The 22802-nt window shown below is 37.0% G+C and overlaps 1 protein-coding gene across 3 annotated transcripts in view; it reads left to right on the top strand.

Annotated features, from left to right (window-relative positions):
- RETREG1 (reticulophagy regulator 1) overlaps positions 1-22802 on the top strand; it is a 71975-nt gene that overhangs the window by 7775 nt on the left and 41398 nt on the right. For all 3 annotated transcript variants that reach the window (XM_075494004.1, XM_075494005.1, XM_075494006.1), the window contains exons 2-3: positions 9567-9673; positions 11443-11473. In XM_075494004.1, the coding sequence (XP_075350119.1) occupies positions 9567-9673; positions 11443-11473 (138 nt within the window). The remainder of the gene's footprint in view (positions 1-9566; positions 9674-11442; positions 11474-22802) is intronic.

The following is a 22802-nucleotide window of genomic DNA, read 5'->3' on the forward strand; positions in this document are numbered from 1 at the left end:
GATCACCATCTTAAATTTGTAATATCTCCCAAGTCAGGAGAACGTGCTATATGTTTCTGTGACAAAATGTTTTTCTTCTTATAGCAACCAGATGCTAAATGTAGTTTTGAATTTGGGAAATTTCAGTCTTCAGCTATCTTTGTTATATAGGTAATCTTAGAGCTATCTTTTCAGTCATTTTGGGATTACTTTCCCAAAATCCAAAGTATCAGGATAACACACAAGTGAATAGTTTAATATAGATTGTAATCCTGCCTCAAACCCTAATAAGAGTTTCTATCTCTTATCTCTTAAATGAAGGTAGTAGAATAGGTTATGTATTGATGTATTTCTCTTGTAATTATGACACATTCATTATCAGAGAAGAGCAGAAAAAAATTCTGGCATAGGCAGTTTTGAAATTCACTGTGCATCCACATGAATGGGTTTCTTACATGAGTGCTAGTTTGTTTCTTCTAGTCTGATAGTCTTAATTTACTTAATTTGCTGCCCTTTACCAAGCTTTTGTAACTTATTGGTATTGTGATTATTTTATTACACGCAGCTACAGTACAGTAATTTGCTGTTTGTTCTGCAAGCTTAAAAAAATGTTTGTGGTTTGGGTTTTTTTTTCCCCCCCTAGAAGGAGATATTCCAAAATATGCTTTCTCCAGTAAAGCTAAAATTCCAATGGCAACATAAGTTGAGATCTAATTTTAGGGTCTACTTGTTTTCATTCAGGCAGTTTTAAGCGTATATTCACTTTTCCAATACGAATTATTAAAACTTTTGAAGGCTTTGGAGGTAGAAGAGTGGAACAGAAAGTTAAATTCATTTAATTTAGTTAGCAAAAATTTTAAAGCCATTATCTCAACAGCTTTTTAGTGACAGTTTGCATAGTTTTGGCTGAGAGGCTGGCTTACAGGAATGAAAATTGACATTGTTTAAGAGCCAGGCAGTGTTACATAAAAACCTGGACAGTTTACAGCATTTTTCAACCAGTAAGATGAAAACAGGATCAATCAGGAAAGAAATCAAATGGGATAATTGAGAAACTGAGGGAAAGTGAGCATTACTGAACAATTTAGGACCAAATCCAGGATGCGGACTTTGCGGAAGATGGAAATCCTGAACAAAGGAGAATAGACGAATTGCAGCATGCCTTGAGTTTATTCTGTCTTGCTAAAACTTACAAATTCTGCTTCTAAAACAGTTGTCTTAAGAGAGGAACGATAGTTTCTTCATGTATTAACTCAAAATAATGAGACCTTTCAAATAGTAAGCAGACTTTTGAGAACAATGGAAGTTTTAGGGGGATATGCTGTGCTCCGTGGTAGATGTTACAGGACTAATGAGAGCATTAAAGAAAAGGAGATTTAGGGCAGCATGGTAGAGGTGGATTGTTTAACATCAAACTGCTGCTACTGTATGAGAAAATGGGATTAAGAGTTCTTCTGTACTTTGCCAGAGTACAGGTTAATTAAGGTCATCTGGGCGTGTTTCTGCAAAAATAAAGGAAGCCAAGTTATTTGTTATGTGTTTAATTCAAAATAATTTTAACTTCCATGGAAGTATCATCCCCTGTTGTCACTGATGTAACAGTAGCATTTGATGTCACGGTAGACTCAGAAGGTATGTCATTTAGGTAATTTAAACTTCCTCCTTCTCAATTTTTTATTTTATATGCCTATCTGAAGGCAATAGGTTACAGAAAATCTGATCCACAAGCCACCGATGTTGAAACATGATTCTAACTACTGCATTCCCCAAGAGGTTTCCTTGCAAACAGTGTGAGATAATTTTGCAATGCAACATTTTATTATTGACTTGATCCTATTTCCCAGACCACCAATATACTTCCAAATTTACCATCTTATAAGCAAATTTCTCTTTGGTGTTTAAATGCAAAGCATTTTAAAGATTTTTCTAATATTTTTGTTCAGAGAATTGTACTATTTTCATTTTTATTTAGACTTATTTATAGGTTTAAAATGTCTTCTACAGGTGGCTGTCAAAGTAATAGTAGTTTAAGTTTGTGGGAGTCTGTTTCTTATGACAAGAGATTTATTTATTGTTCTAAAATCTGTATTCCTAATAAGTTCTGGAAGGTTTTCTAAAAAACAGCTGTCCAGGTTTGATTTGATGTGTGCTTTCTGGCTGAACAAATACGATCCTAATCTTTTGAATAAAACCTGACGAATAAGCCTCTTGAATAAAAGGTTGATGAGTGAATTGTCTTTGTCTTAACAAAGAAAGAATAAAAGACAATGCTGCAAGTTTTAGAGTAATAATCATGCCTGTTCTGGTTTTTTATTTGTATCTACTTAATGGTAGAATTTTTAGTCTTCTAGGCGCTATCCAATGGAAAGCTCATTGCTGGTTGGCACATAAGTCACAAATCAACTGCTTTCCAGTTCTTAATTGTATTCTGGTTGAAGTATTTTATTAAAAATCTTAGATATCGAAGTTCTTGGATGGCATTCTTACTTAGAAAAAACTTTAAGTGAAAAAGGTGTTTCTTCCTAATTTATATGTACAGAAGCTTACACTTTTCTCCACTAAATTAGAAGTAATTTTAAACATTTTTTAATGTACATATTTTAAGAAGCATTCTATTACATTATTTGATGTGTTTTCAGCTAAACAGATATACAGCTATTTGAGTTCAAGCTGCTAGGCACCCGAAGTGGTGGTGTGCCTATTTTAAACCTGGATTAACATAAGATGTAGAGTAAATGTTTTTTGAAATTATTTTATTCAACAAATTATGCTTTTTGTATGTGTGAGGAGGTTTGTTAGACAGACTTTATAAAGTCTTTGCTCATTCCAAAATTTTTGACAGCACATACGCAAATAGATTTTGTTACAGGTAATATAGTTCCCTTTCTGCAGTAGGGAATCTGCTGGACCACAGTTTTGTGTATCTTTCAGACATGCAGATTGACAGTTAAATACCATATAATAAGATTCTACCAAATTATATTCTATAAATAGATTCTACCAAAAAAGCATGCATAACTTGTTCTGCCTTAAGTGAGTATTTACACTTTCTGTGCAGGGATGGGCAAAGGATTTTTGCACTGTAATTCTTGAACAAGTATCTAAATACTTTGGCTCACACCAAGACGTACTAAAGGAACAACAGGAAAAATACTGGATTATTGAGTTTTGGATTTCAAAAGTGTTGAATCCTTGAGCGTTTGGATTTTAATATTTATAGATACTGCATTTTGATATTTACAGAAGTTTAATATGAAAATAATTTACATCTAAGAGCAAGTCACATAAGTTGTAAAGTCACATGTTTAATAGATGTAAAAAGCAGGTTTTGCAAACCTGCTTTGGGATGTTTTTTCAATTAGGAGAGTCAAAGTGTTAAATTGCCTTTAAATAAAATATAGTTGAATTTAATATATATTATTGCTTCTTGATTCAAAAGAGGGCAAACAAAATGAGCCAGTGATCAGTAAGAGCACAAGCTTACTGATACTGCCTTTGCAGTGTATTTCAGCAATGTTCTTCAGGAAGTGCATTTCATGCTGTATTTAGAAGAAAACTAACACTGCTCCCCTTCCCCAGACCTCTTGCTTGAGACAGGCATCAGGATTTGTTGCAACCAAACCGGTGCTGGTCACTCCAGCAGTAAGCATGGAAGAATGGGCTACATTCAGCTCCAAGCAGGAAACAGTTACCACCAGGAAACAGTTATGACCACATTTTTTCCTTATCTGGAATCTTTCCATATTTCCTTATGCCATCACTGTAGACATCTGTCTGTATGACATCAGCAGGAGAAGACATACCTTTCAAATTAGCAGATAAAAAAATCAGAATATCCCTTGTCGGCAGTTGAGCATTCTCAAAATGCTCTAGAAATATTTGATCTGTACAGGTGAGAGCCATTCTCTAGCTGGTTTATGTCACAGCCCACGCTTGCATACAGGTACCTCATCTGGAGCTGTGGACAGTTCTCACTTTTGTTCGGTGGTGCATCATAGCCATGTCTTATGGAACAAGACTGGTTCTATGGAAAACTATGGCTGGAAGGTGTTCAGTGGATTTTTACCTTAGCGTTTAATGAGGAAACAAGTATATACCAACCTATGCTATTTAAAACACCACAAAAGTACTCTGAAGAGTTTGGGCTCTGGTTTTAAGATGTAAATACGTGCTTGTTGAGCACTGAACTAAAGTCCGCAGATCACTCATGCAGCCAATAAATGTGTCGTAATAGCTGGTGGTGAAGCAAAGCTCCATGTTCATGTCTGTGTTATTCACAGTTTTTATGTATTTGTGTGGTTATTTCTGGAATTCATCTAAGGATAGATGGTTATTAGAAGTGTACCTACTAAGGCTTTCCAGAAATAAGTAGCTCTGGCTGCTGATAATCTAAATTGTTTAATTCTTGATGAAATATTTTCTTATGGTTTATGTTTACAAAGTGCAAGTCATTCATAATTTTAGAATGTATTGTAAAAAATATACCTTCACAGCTGAAATGAGGCTTGTATCGTCAAATTGATATATTTAACTTCTAAAGCAATTTAGTAGGTCCATGCCTTCCCTGTATCTCACAGGTACAATTAAAAATAGCTTTTGCCATGCCCTGTAAGAGTTCATTATGTTTACAGACTGCAGTATTGTGTGACAGTGTTTGCCTCTGAAATTTCTTAGCTGGCTTGCACCACTTGAATGACTCTGTATGATCAGGTTTGTGCAGTTAATTGTCCCAGGAGCTCTGCACTGGGAGGTGGCTACTTCTTGATGCAACAGATCCAGAGGATGATTTGTTGTGTTAGTTAACATATCTTGCCAGTATTGACATATGACCATCCCATACTGTAAAGGGTTGGAGAAAAGACAAGAACCACAAGGTGCCTTAGGGTACTTTTCTATTTTTAGGTGATGTGATACTAGATAATATCACCTCCAGGAGTAAGTAAAGGAGCTCTTTAACCAAATTAGGCCTAATCATTAGTTTTAATGTGTTGCTCTTCTACTATGTACACTCTTGCTTTTGCCATTGGGATTTCAGCTGCGTTTGTTGTCCCATCTTTTCTTTCCATCTGACCTTCATGGCTGTGGGAAGCTTGTCAGAAGGATATTATTTTTTTATTTTTAGTCAGAGCATGATTCTTGAACTTAAACATAACATTTTAGCAAAGTATGGACGTTGCCAAAATACTGAAAAGGTCACATTTGAATTTAGCAACTTCTGAATAGGCAATAGAGATTAATGGCAACACATACTTACTTGTGTGACACTAAAAATAAAGAAGCATAACTTGCTAAGAGAAGTTGCATTATGGAATTTAAGAAAATTATTTTGTACTCTGTATGTAGCTAGGAAGAAATGAAGGTGACAAATGCGAAGAGCAGGTAGGGTAGCTCTCAGTGGAGTTTCAGAATGGTGTGCTCACTTTTTTTCCCGTAAATCTCACACTTGTATTTAGTATTGTATATATGTATTACTTTAAAATTGCAATAGAAAGGGTTTACCATTATACAGTTGAAGAATTCTGACTTTTTATTGTGGAAGTAGTCAAGTTTTGACTCTTAATTTTGCTGTTCAGAATCATTTCAGTCTAGCTGCAGTACAACCAGGCCAAGAAATAGAAACTGTTATGCCTTAAAGTTCTAAGTTCGGCATCTTATAGAAAAGGACTTGCCAGCCACTTTTAATAGGCTAAAATAGTCATAGAATGAAATATAGTTTGGGTCAGTAGGGGCCTTGGGAGGCCTCTAGTGCAACCTCCGGCTCAAAAGAGATCAGTACTTAATTCAGAACAGGTTGCTTAGGGTTTTGTCTTGACAGCCTTCAAAGATGGAAATTCCACAATGTCTGTGGACAACCACTGCTTCATTATCCTAAGAGTCAATAGTTGGTATCTCTCCTACTTCTTTTTATAATCATGGTTTCTCAGTCTCCCGTAGTGGAGTTCAGTAGCAGGCTTGGCTCCATCAAGCCGACATGCTTCCTACGTAGAAGAATGTAAGTTGGAAGGACAACAGGAGGTCAGCTAGTCTGAACTCCTCCTCAGAGTAGGTGCAGTAAGATCAAGTTGCTCAGCTGCTTACCCAATCCAGTTTTGGAGATCATACTCCGTAGTGGTGTGTCACCTGCTTACTGCCTCCAGTAGCTCTTCTCTCTATACCTCAACCAGAGCACATCTTTCACGGGGGAGGTCACTGTTACCATCAGCCTCTTGTTACCAAGAGAGGCTTGAGGCATTTCTTGCATGCCTGGAAACCAGATGGCTGTATCCTACCTCTGGAGCTGTGTCAGACTGAAGGCCTCCCATGTGCCAGGGATATCTATTTCAGCCAGTGCTAGGGACTGAGCCCTGTGGCACCTCATGACCATTTTTGTGCAGTCCCACACTGTCTACAGCGGAGACTCTTGCCCTCTTGTCATGCAAGCTGCCCTGTTAACTGCTGAAGTAATTATGTGAAATGCATAATTCTATACATTGTTTTAACCTTTGCTTTCTGAAAAAAACCCCGTATTTCTCAAAATACTGCAGAATTTCATGGGGGGACAAATCTTGTTTATGTCTCTAGTAATGGTTGTTACTTCCATACCACTTGTAGAAGAAATTAAGCCATTTGAAATTCAGTCTGTTTTGTTTATTGCTTAAAAAGAGAGCATAAAAGTTTGTTGAATAAGTATAGCTATTGATTCTTCTACTAAACAGAAATATTTTTGGGTAGTCTATGATGATGTCATTCTGGAGCCTTTCAGTTTTGTCAGATACGCGTGTGTGTTAAGTAAACTCTGTTCTTTTCCTTAAAAAAGAAGAAAGGGGGAAAAATCCCTTACCCCTCATAATAAACAAAAGTACCACTGAAACTTTTTGTTAGTCTGGTTGCTATGCATCATGTTGATAATTGCTATAAGAATTTTGAATCCTGACGCTGTTAGCATAGTATGTGGGTTTTGGATCCCAGCATTTTTGGTAAGTTTATGGTAGACATATGCAGAAAAAACCTACAAGGGGACCTTATGATCTTGTAACCAGTAAGGGCTTCAAGGACATAGGTCTGTCTGACATGGCTCGCCAACAGTTTTGCTAATCTGTATTACTGGAGCACCTGAGGGCTGGCGCACACTGGCTGTGAATGAATTCCTAAGAGATGGTCTTTGTCGCAAACAGCACAGGGTAAATAAACAGTACTGAAGCAGGGAAGGAAGGAGTGTGACAGCTAATAATGTGTAGGCATGGGAAGTCCAGTCGGAATAATTCAAAGCTCTCCAAATAAGTGAAGAGCCCTTGTTTAGCTACAACATTAGCTGCTCCAGCTAGATTACAGGGGTTTTTTTTCCCCAAAAGCTATGGAGCAGAAAGACTGCAGTATCGCAAAAGGGGAATGACATGACTTGGAAGCATCTTTCAGAGAGGATGCTACCTTGTTAATCCTTGTTTGCTAATCCTCTTCTGCATTAGTGCAATTGTTTTTAACAGCAGGTGACAGCTGTGATTGCAGTGAAACTAGGAGTATGGTTTAGTTGTGAGCATAAAGTAGGTCAAACATATTCTGTATATTCTTTGAAAGACAGGCTAAACCTTCTTAGTAAACATCTGATCTTAGCTTTAACAACTAGTAAAATATGCGTGTATATATGCACACGCATTCACACACACATACATAAATTTCAGTATTGATGTATTTCTTTAAACCATTGAGGACAGGCCAAGGGCAGTGGGTAAGTCAGGGCGTACTGTTTGATTCTATAAAACATTAATGCACAAGCAGCATGAAGAACCTATAGAATAGGCATGTTATTAAGCTCACATAACTTAAAGGTCTGCATTTGTTACAAACTTCTGATGCCTAGAAGTTGTATGAAAAATTCTTCTTTAGGTTTTTCTCTACACTGTCACATCTTCTCCTCTCCTCCTTTATCAATAAGTTAAATAAGTAGGTTAAGCAAAGTATTTGGTGCAGTTAAACTTGATCCTGAAACAGAATGAAGGATGTTGAATGGTGAAGATAATCACAAAGAAAAATAGCGGGACAACATGATGCAGAGCTGTTAGGAGTTTTGATTTAATGAGCTATGCTTGGGCAGCTTTGAAAGAGCGTACCTTGTAGTCATTTTTCCCTAAACATCTCTATTGCTTTTCTTGAGCTGGCTGAGATTATACAGAGGTACTGATTTCATACTTTTTTTTTTTTTTTTTGATAGAGTAGTCTTATAATTCAAACTGCACAGATGTAGAAACCCTTCATATTCAGAAAAGACTTTCAAAGTGAGCTTATCCGGTCGTATTGGAAATCATAGCCTGGTCTGCTCAGGGTGACTGGGCATTATGAGTTCGTGTTAAATGTGAAAACTAGTGGCACGGACATTTTCTGTGATGCAATCCTGTTTTTTGAGAATTGCAAGGAATACTGGAGCAGTTTTCCAAAACTGCAGTTTGTCCTGAGGTTGTTAGAAACACTTACAAGTCAATTTTTAAAAATCCAAATGTCCTCAAAGGGTATCTCTTGGCTTCCTCCAGTGGCCACGCTTGCTGCTCCTTTTCACTTCCTTTCCCCTTCTTTCTTCCAGAAAAACTCTTCAGCGGCAACTACGTGGGTGGCCGATTGCCCTGTTTACAAATCCGAGAGGTTTCTTGAAACCTTCCAGCTTTGTATGATTTTGTTTCTGTTGGTATTCTCACTTAACCCACTGCCTTGGACAGTGGCTTCTTACTGGTTTTGGCTAGCCTCAACTTTTTTTTTTTTTAAGTTAATTGGTTTTGTTTTTACGTTGAAAAAGATAATAATGTGCTCATTATCTGTATTCAGATCTCTGACTTAATGTGCTTGAACCAAGCTATTAAAATACTTCACCTTTTTTTTTAATTTAATTTTAATTATTTTACCTTCAGATACTTTTTTTGTGAGTCAAGATATTTGTCAGTAAAACAGATAGAAGAGCTAATATCCGAATACGCCTGGATAGCAAAGTCAGCAGTGCATGAGATTATAAATCATATGTTCTGAGTCTAGGTCTGTTTGACTTGTCTAGACATGTTCTAAAATTTTTATGTTATGAAAAACAAAATTCACAAAAGCTCATTATGAGTACAAGTTTGAGTACTATACCATGAATAATACAGTTTCACCTCATCTTTGCATTTGAAAGAATCGTTTGTATAAAAATCTTGTGTGAACGTAGATCCTATAGGAAACACAATAAAATGTGTAACGTTTTCTGTATGTGAATAAAAAAGAAAGTTGTTATGCCAAGACAATTTATGTTAATAAAACTCTAATTAATTTTTAAAGTAATGTGTCCTATGCAATAATTAAAATATCTTGTTTTCTGTACTTCCTCTGGGCTTGGATAAAAGTGTGGACAGAAATCTACTACGAACTCAATGTATGTTTAACAATTGCGTCTTTAAATGAGACTGTCCTGCTTGGAGCTCTCAGTGTTTGCTTCCTGTGAAAAGGTTGTGGGGACAAACTAAATTCAATTAATGTAATATCAATCTATTTTTTTTCCTCTGTTTTCAGTACTAATAGCAGCTGTCAGTTTATGTATACTTCCAGTAAGTTGAAAAGTATTCAACGTTTATTTCTTCTTGACATTCTAGGTTTGTTGCACTGACCCCTTGGAGGGTGTATCATCTGACTTCTCTCATAATACTTGGAGTGCTAGTTCTTCAGATAATAAAGGATTTGGTATTCTCGAGGATAAAAGGTAAGGCAGTATACTGATAGAGTTCCTTGCTTAAACACCTGCAATTCAGAGCATGTTAGTTCATTAATAAATTCACTTCAATATTATGATTATTGTAAAAGTATTAGCTAATTTCAGAGCGAAATAATGTATCTATGATAATCTCTTACCATTTTCAATTAAGTTTTGCTATATTTTATAGAAAGGGCATTAGGAGCTTTGTTTTAGCATGAGTATAATTGGTATCAGTGAACAATCACTCGTGTTTCTTAACTGCTAGGTCTGAAAATGCATTCTTTTCTAAAATACAGAGTTTTCCTAAACATTCCTACTTCTTCTGACAGTACTCTAATCACATCAGTGTCGGAAAGTTTGGGAGACCAAATATCAATTGGTCAACTTTGTAAATAGATTGAGAAATGACCTATCTTAGCGCAGCTGAAATAAAAAGTGAGCAGTATTTTTTTCTGCTTTGTGTAGTGTTTAGTTTCCAGTGTGTATAAAGTCTTACGTGAATACAACCAAGTTTGAAAGGGATTTTGAGTTGGCTGGGCTGGTGTTTGTTTGTTTTAATTCCTGTTCTATGCTTCATTACCATCTTGAAAATTCTTTGGCAAAATGATGATCATTAGTCTGTAATTTTCATTGTCAGGGAGATTTTTTTAAAGTGTCTTATTTTGCCTTTTGTTTGATGTTGAATCCCCATGCAAAGTGTTTGAAAAATGACCTGAACATAGTACAAAAGCAGGAAATAGGTGTCAGAGAAGCATGGTATTCCTCTCTGATGTACTACCACATCATTTCTGACTGCCAAAGCGTATTGTTCCCTGCTAAGTTACGGGAGTTACTCGCAACCTGTTTTGAAGCATGGTTCATTGTCATTGCCTTCTCCGGAGTCTTCATTACCATTCTATTTCCTGCCTGAGCATTGCAAGCTCAGAGGCCAACTTAAAAAGCTTAGCAGAATTTGATTTTTAGGCTCTGTGTTGTATAAATCACCACTAATGTTGGAATCACCTCACTAGTTGGAAGGTGGTGATTTACGTAAATTCTCTCTTAGCTGTAATTACTAATATTTTTGTATTGACCAAATCCAAGGTGTACCAATAGTGACCAAGCTAAGAGAGTAAGAATACAATCCCATCTTCATTTGTCTTTCAGTCCTGTTTCTATGTAAATTTTTAACCATTCATCGTAGAGGTGAGGCTAGGAAGACCTGTGTTTCGCAGCTTACAGAATACTATAGTTAATTTCTTTATTTTACTATTGCCTTTGATAGCATTGTACACAGAGTTCAAGAACAATCAGGTTCTTGAAGTAATACTGTAGAAATCTTATGGTAGTGACTTGAAATCAATGAAGTGCCACTCCAAAAAGCAGAAAAAAATTCTTCCCAGTATAACACTTCTGTGTAGCTACTTCACACTTCCAGCCAACCACTAGATGGCAAGACTATTACAGATACATAAGAAATGTAATGAAAGTGGTTGTCAGTTTGTAGATGTAAAGCATAAGTTATGTTTGTTATCTTCTCCTTCCATGTGAAAATGTAGCAATATATGATACTGATTTTTTTTCCATTTACATTTTTAACTGGTATGTTAAGTTTACAGAAAACAATTCAAGAACTGTTACTTTAAGTTAATATACCCTTACTGTTTTGAGTGTTACAGAGACTTCCTTAGTCATTTTGTCCCAAATTTGAACATTCTTTATGAATAAAGAAACAAATAACAACATTGTTTCTGGTTTAGTGCATTGTGTTTCATCTTGCATTCCCACAATTGCAGGTGCGCAGCTTTGGAGGACCATCACTGGCAAGTAGGTATATTATTTTTAATATATTGGTTATTTAATATCTTCTTTTTTATAGTTAGTCTGGAATTAAAAAAAAAGTCTATTTCCCCTCTAATTAAAATAGAACTGAATTATTTTGATCGTAGCATCTTTTCTAAGTTTATTAGTGCTTGTTCATCAGTTTTAATTTTTAATAGCTTTGTAAAAAGTGCGTTTTTTTCTGATTTGAGTTATATTAAAGTATACAGTAACATATCAAAATACTTTTAGAAATGCTTTTTCTTACAGTGGGATTATCATGCTTTGTGTTTTCTGGGAATTGCTGTTTTCTTTGAAGTTGGTTATTAGGGAAAAATACCATGTTGGTTAAGGAGGTAACTTTCTTTTAGAACATTATTATACCAGTGCTGTCTAGAAGTAGGTAAGTTTGCTGGGGTTTCCCTTCATCTCTCTAGTAGCCAACACAAGTAGTTGATCATTATAGTTTCAAATAAATATTAGTTGATACCCACAAGAATAGTAATTAATTAATAATTGTGAAGTCTGTTGCCTTGCCATTGGGCTGACTCAGTCCACAGGCAAAGGTTTGTATCATGTTGTCAGTGCAGAGTATATAATTGATTTAATTTGTTTGCAGTATAAGCAATGTCTCTAAATGGTTTACAGACGATCCATTTTCAGAATAAAAGTTTGTATATTTAAGGCATTATTCTTCTAAACAGACCACCAGGAATTATTGTCTATCTGACATCATTTGAAAGCAACTGCTGTATTACAAATAGGCATTAGTACACTATTGTATTGCACCATGACACTGAAGAAACAGTAATGTAAAGTTGAAAAGGGAAGATGCAGGTTTTTGTTTTCTGCCTAGAAATAGATACCAATAGCATGGCAGTTACAGAAAGCAGTTCAGATGTGCAGTCATTCCTAAACTTCTAGAGGTATGAACTATCTTCAGGCTTTCTTATAAACCTGAAGTGGAGCTGTGTGGAACTGATGACAGGTTAGTTCATGAACTGAGCAGCATAAAATGGTTCTTTTACCATAGCTAGTGCTACTTAGTGTATCTGTGTAGACCAGCAGTGCTTCAAAGATTTTAACTGAGAAGCCCTTGGTGTGGCACAATAGATAGTGTGACTTGTGTTTTGTTCTTTCATCCTGTTCCTTGTGAAAGAAATTTACATTAAACTTATTATCTTTTTGGTTTTTGACATCTGAATTTACCTGTCTGTTTACATCGGAGAGGAGGAGGGCAAAGGAAATCAAACTGCTCATGGAATGGAAGGAAACGTAGGTTTTTAACTGCCCTTTGTTTCCATGAAAACTAATTCTGCAGTCTGAGACAATTTTTTTGTGTTGCTCCCCAGTTCATCTCATCCCAAAAACAGAACAGTTGATCTTCATGAAAAGACTATAAATAGTACCTCAAATATCTTGGGTTCAGGTTTTCAGGTGTTCAGAATCTCGAACCTGACTCGCTGTTCTGTGGAAAGCCCAATACAGAGAACGGAAAAGAGAATTTGATGAACTCATCGTAGCCTATTCTATTGGGTAATATAATACAAGCATTCTATGTCTCTCTGTAAAATAATTTGAAATGGTAAGAACATAAGGTCAGTTCATATGTCCATGTAGCCCAGTATCTGCTCTCTGAAGGCAACCAGCCAGGAGAAACATGGCCTTGGGTAGTGTATCAAAGCAGGACAAACTTGCAACATACTTCTCCTGGTGTACTTTCCCAGCCTCCAGGAGCTTCCAGTTAAAGGAATTCTAGGTACCAGAAGTCGTCTCTCTCTTTTTTTTTTTTTTTTTCTTTTTCCCCCTTTTTCTTTATCCCTATCCCTAAACTTTATCCCACTTAGGACAAATTCATGGAAGGTCCACTTAGAACTATCCCTAGTTCTAAGTGGACCTTCCATGAATTTGTCTCATTGCTTTTGTTCTTACAAACTTCTGATATTTGCAACATCCTGTAGCACAGATATCGACAGCTTGAACTATGTGTTTTGTGAACGCAGCCTTGTGTTTGTTTATCTCTATATAATAGTTTTAATCCCTTTCTACCTTTTTTTGTGTTGGAAGAAATAGTGAGCAATCACTCTCTATTAATACTCTCCAGCAAGCTGTGACTTTATAAACCTCTGTCCTGTCCTGTTCAGTCCATGACTACTTAATTGTTCCTAAAATAGAAGTTCTCTGTAGCTTTGATACCGTTATTGTGCTTTTCTGCACTTTTCTTCCATTTCTGTTATCTTTTTTGTCATGAGGTGGGGGCAGAATTAGAAATAGTGTTCAGCATTCAGGGACCTTGGACTATACATTGGCATAAGACTATACATTGTCATAAAAAATGCCCTCTCTTCTTTTAAAAATAAATCCCAATGCTTAATTGGCCTTTTTAAAACTCTACTGAACTCTGAATTGATGTTTTCATGGATATATAATCATCTCAAGATTATGTTCCTGAGTAGGTCAGCTTAAAGCCCGTGTGACTTTAAGATTTTTTTTTTCTTTTCCCATGTGAATCTTTTCACATTTTATCTGCCTTTTGACAAGCAAATCACTTGATACTTGGTTAAAGTTCTACAATTCCTTGCAGTTGGTTTCCATCTTTACCAGAATAATTGCTCTCATATCCCATGACTTCTTAGTCTTTGTAAGAGCATTTGATGAGAGACCTTCTTGAAAGTCTTCTCAGAAATCCAGGTGAATTTTTATGGATATCCATGTTCATTTACAAGCTGGTTGACTCTTTGAGAACACAGAAGGCTTGTGATGTGATGTCCTTTACAAAATTGTGCCGTAGGACAGCATGCATGTCCTTTGTTAGATTTCCTCACAGTTTGCACAGAACAGAGATGAGTCTTCACTGGTTTGCAGTTCTCTGGCTCTCGCATACCTTCTCTAAAAATAGATGTTGCTTTAGACACTTCACAGTCCTCTGGTGTTAAGGCGGCTTTAAGAGAGGTTATTCAGCGTAAATGAAATTTCAACTGTTGCACCCTAGCTTTCATTTAGAATTTTTGTAAGTTCACATAAAGACTACATTTGTTAGCACTGTGGGTGGGTATTTGTGGTTTTGTATTTTTTCTCTTTTTCTGAATGCTAACATATAAATGTGCCTGTTGATTGGGTTGAAATTGGAAGAACTGCTACAAGATGTTGAGGCTGGGTGCATGGTTGCTTTTCATTGTACGCAAGATTGGATATGAAAAACTGTTTTCATCTTATCTTATAGAAGCAATCTGTGTTAAATATATTCCCATACTGTCTGTTTACAGAAAACACTACCCAGCAGAGAATCACACACTCTTAAGTAACATACTGAGAAAAAAAAAAATAGATCTGTGGTACTTTGAATGAGAAGCAATGCTTGTTCTAATAAAGTAAATGTGTTCATGACCATTCTCTGGCATCATGGCCCAGAGGCACAAAACAACTGTGTCCATAGCACTTAACTGCCTTACGGTCCACACAGAATGGCCCTGTGCAGACTGGAAAGGATTCCTGGTCTGTCAGAAGGTCTGCCTTGGGTTGTTTGGGAAGGTGCTAGTTGGCATGTGCTGAAACTGTGCCAAGAGCTATTTTAGCAGTTTAACTGCATAAATGTCCAGTTCTAGTGCCCAACAGCATTGCCACGCACTGTTTAATTTATCAAAATAGATATAGTCAGAAAGTAACAAATTATGTGAACAGACTCGTTTCCTGCCTTAACCTTTGTGTTACGTAATTCTGTTTTTGAAAATTAATATCTCTCAGTCACTATCACACTATGTTGTTTCATAAATGGTGGCATAGGTTTATGATGATTTTAATAGTGAAATGGTACTATTGTTTTTGCAATTAAACCTTGTGGTAGTTGGAAGGTGAATGACTGATTTTCACTGTTCTGAAACTTGCATTTTTTCAACATTCGCGTGCATTGTGCATCCCGTCTGCTGCACATACACTCCAGGCATCAGAGATCAGAGTCCTTCAATAAAGATACTGTTAACTTGTTGCACTTGCTTTTGGTCCTCCTTGGTCCTTGTTGAGCACTGCTGACTCATAAAAGCAAGAGTAGCCTCTCTTCCTTTTCGTTGGCCTCTCAAATGGCAAATGCTAGTTGGCTCCTGCTTAAAATATGTCCATGTAAGAAGACCTGTACTTTTATTTCTAATGGAGTCATTTAATACTATATTAAGTTTAAAATTTTAAAACTAAAGCAAGATGAGAACTCATCCTATAAACCTTTCTCAGTAGAGCAGTCTCTTGTAGTACATTCTGTTTCTGAATCTGCTTCTGTTTCTGAGGAACTTCTCTACTGGTATCTTGCCTTTTTTTTGAAAATGGACAACAACTGTTAAAGGAGCACTGGAGAATTACTTTCTTTTTCTTTACAAAGCTGTTTTATTTATTCCCATCCTAGCAAGATTTCTTTGAAACCTGGTGCTTCTCTAGTCAGTGCTAGCAGATGTATTCGAATATACACAGGAATTGTGGCACACCTTCGTTTCTTGAGTAGTCAAACTTAAGGTCAAACTCAAAGTAATATTCATTCAAAATTATCCTTTTATAGCAAGCCTAAAAAAAAATCAGTTGCAGCTTGAGAAGAGACTAAGCAACAGTCCTTTAAAATGGCCACCAGAGAGTGACTGAAGAGAATAAGCCAGAAAGAAAGGAGTTAATCCTGTGAAAACTGGAAAATTGCATAGCTAGTTCTCAGGCCCCTCTGTGCTTTATCGTATTCTTAACGGAATTAAAGCTACTGACTTGTAGGAAGAGACTTGCCTGACCAAAGATGCTGTTAAGCTCCCTGCTGCACTAATAGCCACATCAGCCGCACAGACTGCAGTAGGTGTGCAGTACTTAATACATTTTTATACATTGAACATCTTGGTTATAATTCTTTAGGCCGTGAAAATAAGTCCTGAAAGGGTTCTCCTGGCCCTATATTTTGAAAGGAAGACTCTTGCTTCCCAGAGGGGGGCTTTCCTCCCAGGTAGACTTGCATGCTCTCTTCTGGTCCCAAGAGGACCAAGAGTTATACCTCTGTAAGAAGAAACAGGAATATTACAAGAAAAAAAAGACATTTCTTGGTTGCAGCTTTTAACTGGCAGCTGTCTTTATTGAAGCAATTTAGGACTTGATGGTGAAAACCATGAGCTAATATTGAAGCTCTCTTGAAGCTCAGTAGTTAGCCAACTGGAATGTTTCTAAGATAATAGCCTTCACTGACAGAAGCTTGCAAACAGACACACAGAGGTTATTGTCCAAGGCCAGGGCATTCCTGTTTCCTGCCACCCCCCTCCACCAGTCCCTCCTTCAGAGATTCCTTTCTTGAGAGTTTACTGTGGTGATACTTGTGGACCCCCAGAGCCATCAAAGTTGCTGCTTGCTTCCCGGGGAAAGAGTGTTACTGCTTCGTAGGGAACTACGTCCGTTATTGGGCCAGCAGGTGCTAAACCCCTGTTGTGATAGATCAGCTTCATCTTTTGACCTACACAAATTCCACACTTGCATCAGCCCAGCTCGCAGATGTTTGTATGCATTGCAATGGTCAGTGCACTCAGAAGAACAATATTCTGTACTAGCACCATTCAGAGCTTGACAGACTTCACGGAATGTGTGGTTATTGTTTTTTTCCAAGAAGAAGAAAAAAAAAATCTTTTGAATCTAATCATAGCTCCATAATGCACTTGTGCAAAATTCTTCCTAATATGTCACTGACAGCTATGGAAAAAAAACTCTTCATGTTACCACTAAAGATAAATGAGACAATTCCCCTTTCATCTAATTACCATGCTTCATTTATTATGTCTGAGGCTTTACATACCTCTGATTTGCATATGTTTTGCCTGCTGGGTCAGCTTAAGACAATCTGCAAGTCATTTGCCTAAAGATTTCTGATGTAGTCTGCCCAGTCTTATTTCATGATCAATGGAGAAATAGTTGAAATACTTTGTGAGATATATAGCACGATTCATCTTGTCCTAAATGAAATGTCCGTAGGCTGGTCAGGTACATTGTACCTTAATGGTGACTTTTTGTTTCCCTTGAATATGTACAGTAAGCCTAGGGTGGTGAGATGAGTAAGAGCATTTACAACCCTTGTGTCATTCTTTGCTGGTCTGAAGGCCTCTCTGTCTTAAAGATGCCATTGACTGGTGCTCGTGGTTACAATAAGAAGCTGACTCTTGCAGCAACATGCTGGAATACCATTCCACAGCAGTAACAACTACAGGGCTCGACAAACAAGCACGGGGACTAGATTTACCCCTGTCTCTTTGTGTATGCAAGTAGTTTCTCTGAAATGAACATTCAGCACTGTATGATTGTGTATTCAGTTCACTCTTGAGACCTTGAGGATGCTGCTTAATCATATCTCAAAAAAAATGTTCTGTCCTTCAGGGTGTTCAGAAGTAATCTCTTTGCAGATGAGCGGATTAGGAAATAAGAGGTCTTGTTCCATTCGGATGTCTAAACAGAATCAAGGTTGTAACGGAATTGCTTCTGCTTTATGCTTCTTAATCCATTTGCTTGATGTTGTAGGTAGGAACAAAGCTAATATAAGCCCAGGCCAGTCATGTGAGCCAGTCAGTACTGGAACACGGGACTATCGGTATCGGTGTCTGTTGCGCAGTCCCTTAGTCTGGTTTGGTCATCCAGACGAGATCCATTCTTCACATGGCTGTACACAACGGCATGCAATCTGGTAACAGACTGCAGAAAAAACTTCCTGTGGACCTACAGGAAGGCAGAGGGCAGAATATAGTCTCATAGATAAAAAGATAAAAATAGGCTTTAGAGTGCAAATATTTCCTTCCTCAGTTGTTTCAATATAATCTGAAGGCATCTAGTGTACTCAGTGACTTCCACTCCTGGTATTTTGTAATGTTTGCTGTTCTGTTCATTTCAGCTCATATATTCGTATCAGTTTGTGCTGGAATATATATATGGCTGAATAACATACCTCAAATAATTCTGCTTAAAAATATGATTCTCCCAAATGTCCTTAATATAAAAAAGTGGGTTGCAGTCCTGCAGCAGAGTGGATGCATACTTGTGGAGCGGTAGTCTTAGCAGATGGAAATTGAGTTTTATTTGCAGTTTAAACCTATATTTTATTTATTCAGTAGCCCCTGTACTGTTCAAATACCAAATTGTAATTATCCTATGTTTTATATAATGCATTGTCACAACTCAGATAGCTAGCAACGTGCATGGTGGGTTTTTTCCAAATCACAAAGGCACATTATATATAAATGCTCAGACCTCCTACAGATTGCAGAAAGAATTGTCTACATTGCAAAAACTTCTTGACACTTGTACTTTTTTTTTTTTTTTTTAATATTGCGTGACTTTATTTCTACTTTCTGGCTAGTTATTTCCAACTCGTTAGCTCACTTCTCAGCTAATGTGTTCTTCAGGGTTTAATTTTATATTTGATAAATGATAAAATCAGCATTCTGGTAAAGTTTTGTCTGTTTGTTTTCTTACAGGAACAAAAAATTATAATACTTCAATAGAAAGGCTGTAACTTTGGCAAAAGTGTCACACTGAAAGTCTGAAGACCATTTAATACATTTTCCTACACACTTAGGCTTGTTGGTTGGTTGGTTGGTTGGTTCTTTTTTGTTTAAGGGGAGGGAAAACGAAGGAGATGGCACAGCCTTTGTAGGTGTTATATATCTCACTAGTAGAAACGGTTTGTTTGGTTTGGTTTTTTTCTTATATTTGCCAGAAATAACGTGTGCTGCATATAACTGATTTCTTCTCATATAGAGTGGTTTGCAAACTTTTGAAGTCAGGCCTACTATCTGTTTCTCTAGTAATTTGGTTATAACATGATTCTGCCTTAGCCATCACAAGACATTTTCCTCTCTTCCTCGTCTCCAGGAGCTCACCTCACCTTTCATTATGGAGGGTGCATGGAAGAGATGAGGAGAAAATGTTGGAGTTGTCCGGCATCTTTACTACTACCAAACAAATATTGCATACCTCTTTCTGTAAGCCTTATTGGCCTTCTATCCCTATTAGTTAAAAATAAAGGTTAAACATTATCGTTGCTGCAAGAAAAGAGTAACTTCTGAGGAAGTAAGGGCAGAAACAAAGGACCAGCAGAATTTTACTGGGGCTGCTTTAACTTTTTTTAACCAGGATATATTCCATCAACCCAAGTTAATATTTGCTGAGTTGTGAGTTATGTTTTCAGAAACTCAAACATGAATGATAGAAGTATCTGTATTGCTCCTAGCATGATGCCCAAACCGAGGCCTTATCAGTATCAAGTAAAAGAGATGAGTTGTGCTGTCTACCATAAACGTCTTGTAAATGCATCCCAGGCATAGATTCATTTTTTCAAAGACTCTTGCAAATAACTCAAGGAGCTTATATTCTGTTGGGAACATTCTCCTTTTTCGCTACACTGCTTGTTTAGTAAGTTGTTTCCCATTTTGCTTTCATGCATTTGGCTTTTCAAATACAGTATGTCCTTGATGAGTTTGGCTGGTTGATTGCTTCATGCCATTTTCCAGTCTGAGCCCCTCTTTGAACCCTGATTCTGTCCTCTACAGTGTCTGCCACTCCTCCCAGGGTATTGCCACTTACTCATCTGAAGGATTAGTGCGGATAGTGAATGAAAATGCTAAGGATATACCAGTCTCATATAACAAGACTAATACCTGGCCTTTTGTATGGCTTTTCAATTAGACATGAAGTTATCTCATGGGGATTGCATATAAGCTGTACTTTTGCAGTTTGCTTTTAAGTGTCATATAGGAAGTTTTCAAAAGCATTGCAACAGTTGAGATGTATGCTTCCATCTTTTCTTTAGGACAGGCTATGTACTTTTTTACAAACAATATGCTTTCTTTTTTACTTGTTTGGATACTGAATAATCCTCGTTGACTGCTTTAACAGCTCCTCAGTGGTGTTACTAACTTGGTCAGTATCTCTCCAAGTATCCAGGTGAGAGCGGTTGATCTGAAATTGTTTGGATAGCCCTATTTTTTCTAGTTTTAACTTCATAAACCATAAATCCTTGAGAAATGTATTACTCTCTTCATTTGTCCCACAATCCTGCCTCTTCCTCTAACCCATTGGCTAGTTGTAGTCAAAATTATCAAGAATTATTTTAAACTTTTTACTCTATTTAGAGAACTTTGAAAGATTTCCATATTGTATATTTTGGTTTTGCAGCACTGAAACACTAGGGAGTCATTCAGAAGATTGCTGTTGTTTACCTCTGGGAAATTTTTTTTCTTCTGTTCTTCTGATAACAAAAGTGGTTTTATACAAATATTTAATTAAAATTTCAAGGTATGGAAGAACACCTCTCATAGTCTGATTTGACAGTTGTTTTTTGGTCTCGCTAATCTCTCATGGACAGATTTCAGTAATCATTTCTAAGCATATGGTTTGAAAGCTTTTTTTGTGTGTGTGTGTGTGTGTGTGTTCTGTTTGTATCTTCTCAAGGATAAACAAATATTTTTCCTTGAATAAGTTGGAAGGAGTAATTTCATGGAACAACTTCAGGAGATTTCATGTGGAGGCTTCTAAAAATCCTTATACCTAGCACTACAGTTGGACCTAGCATTACGCATGATCTTAAAGGTCTTTTCCAACCTAAATGATTCTATGATTTTTGCCAGTTTGCTTCCATGTTGGAAAAAAGGTCACCTGGGCACCAGCACAGTGAGACGTGTATTTTTACTATGCTTAAATAAACTAGGTTTGAAATACTTTTATTCAAGTGAAGTCACTGCATCCATGATTAAATGTGTGAAATAAATAGCTGACATAAGTGCAGTCTTTGCAAACTGCAGGGTATGCTGCATCCTGTGCAAAAGTGACTCAGTAATTAATTTCCTTTGTTACTCATTGGTAAAAATGAACTGTTACACTCAGCTGAAAAATGCTAGCTCCATAATGATGGGAGGCTGGAAATACAGCCTTTGTTCATAATTTTTTATTTAAACATAAGGCAGTTCTTCTTCAGCAATTTTCAACATACAGTAAAGCCAGCTCTATTCCGTGTTTAATTTTTTGAAGTATGGAGCTGCAGTCACCGTTCAATTATTCATGAGAGTTTTGCTTCTGGATCCGCTGTGTCGAAAATGCAGTTCTGTTGAAGGTGTCTGTGAGCGCAGCCAGGTGGATTTGTACATTGTGAACCACCTAAGAACTGCTAATTCTGAGCTGACCCAGTTGTGATAGCTCTGTGTCATGCTCGCTGGCATGTCATGTAATACCCGTATTATCATCACTGGGGAAAAAATGCAAGCTCCCTGCTGCTGCCTACCATCATCTAGGCTGTCTCACATCTTTTTTTATTGCTATGTTTATTGTAAAGATAAAATGTTTCTTTTGATCACAGTATTTGCTAAACGTTAAGTACAAGATATGTAGAACTGCAGGTGTTTTGGTTTTTTTAGTTCAGCTTGTTTCCAGCGCTAAGAAAACAAAACAACTCCTGGAAGCTGATGGGAGTTGAAAGGAACGTGATAAAGCAAATACAGAAAATTCCATCGAGGAGGTGAGTGGAGAAACAAACCAGAGATTCAGAAAGAGAAAATTGCCAAAATGGTTAGTGTTCCTCTGGAGCTCTCCCATGCCACTTGTCCCTTTCTCAGCTTTGTACTATCTCACTCACAAGTGCTTAGATCTACTCTTCCGTCTTAGACGAGCAAGTACGGCAGGTGCTGCATTTGAATTTGCTGATTTGTACAGCGCAGTTGCCTGCCGTTTGCCAAGTTTTCCCAGCTTTCAGCACGGGAGTTTGGAGGTGGCCGTCACTTTTTAATATTTTCATGTTTCTTACTGATATAGCAATGTTGGCACCAGTCTTTTTCAGCGGCAGAAATAAAGCTTTAAAAGTCTAATTACAGGGAAAACAAAACATACTCTCTTCTGTGTTGAGTTGTGGGCCACACTTTGCCCATATAATCAAAGCTACACGCTTCTCTTAAAGTATTCATCTATCCCATCTTCGTGGGTTGATTTGTTAAGCCTGTGAACACCTCTTTACAAAAACTGTATCTTGAAAAACTGCAGAGGAATTGTGCTGGTACCGTCCATCTCGGATCACTTTTTCTGTCTGTCTTCAGGGACCCCTCTTGAAGCAAGCATGTAATCTTTGTTTGTTGTGGGGTGCAAGACCCCCACAGAGGGTATCAAATGAATTTAAAAGAAAAGGGAAAACATTTGGGTACCTCCTGACTCTAAGAAAATGTTGTTCTTCTGACCATTTTTGAGCAGGTCAGCTTTCTCATGCTAACCATAGCATCTGTTATTCTTTCCCAATTTATTTTTCAAAGCTGCTTGGAAACTGTCAGCTACTGGCAGGCACACTTTATATATTGCTGTCAGT

This window comes from Mycteria americana, chromosome 2, assembly GCF_035582795.1.
Source record: "Mycteria americana isolate JAX WOST 10 ecotype Jacksonville Zoo and Gardens chromosome 2, USCA_MyAme_1.0, whole genome shotgun sequence".
NCBI classification, from domain to species: Eukaryota; Metazoa; Chordata; class Aves; order Ciconiiformes; family Ciconiidae; genus Mycteria; species Mycteria americana.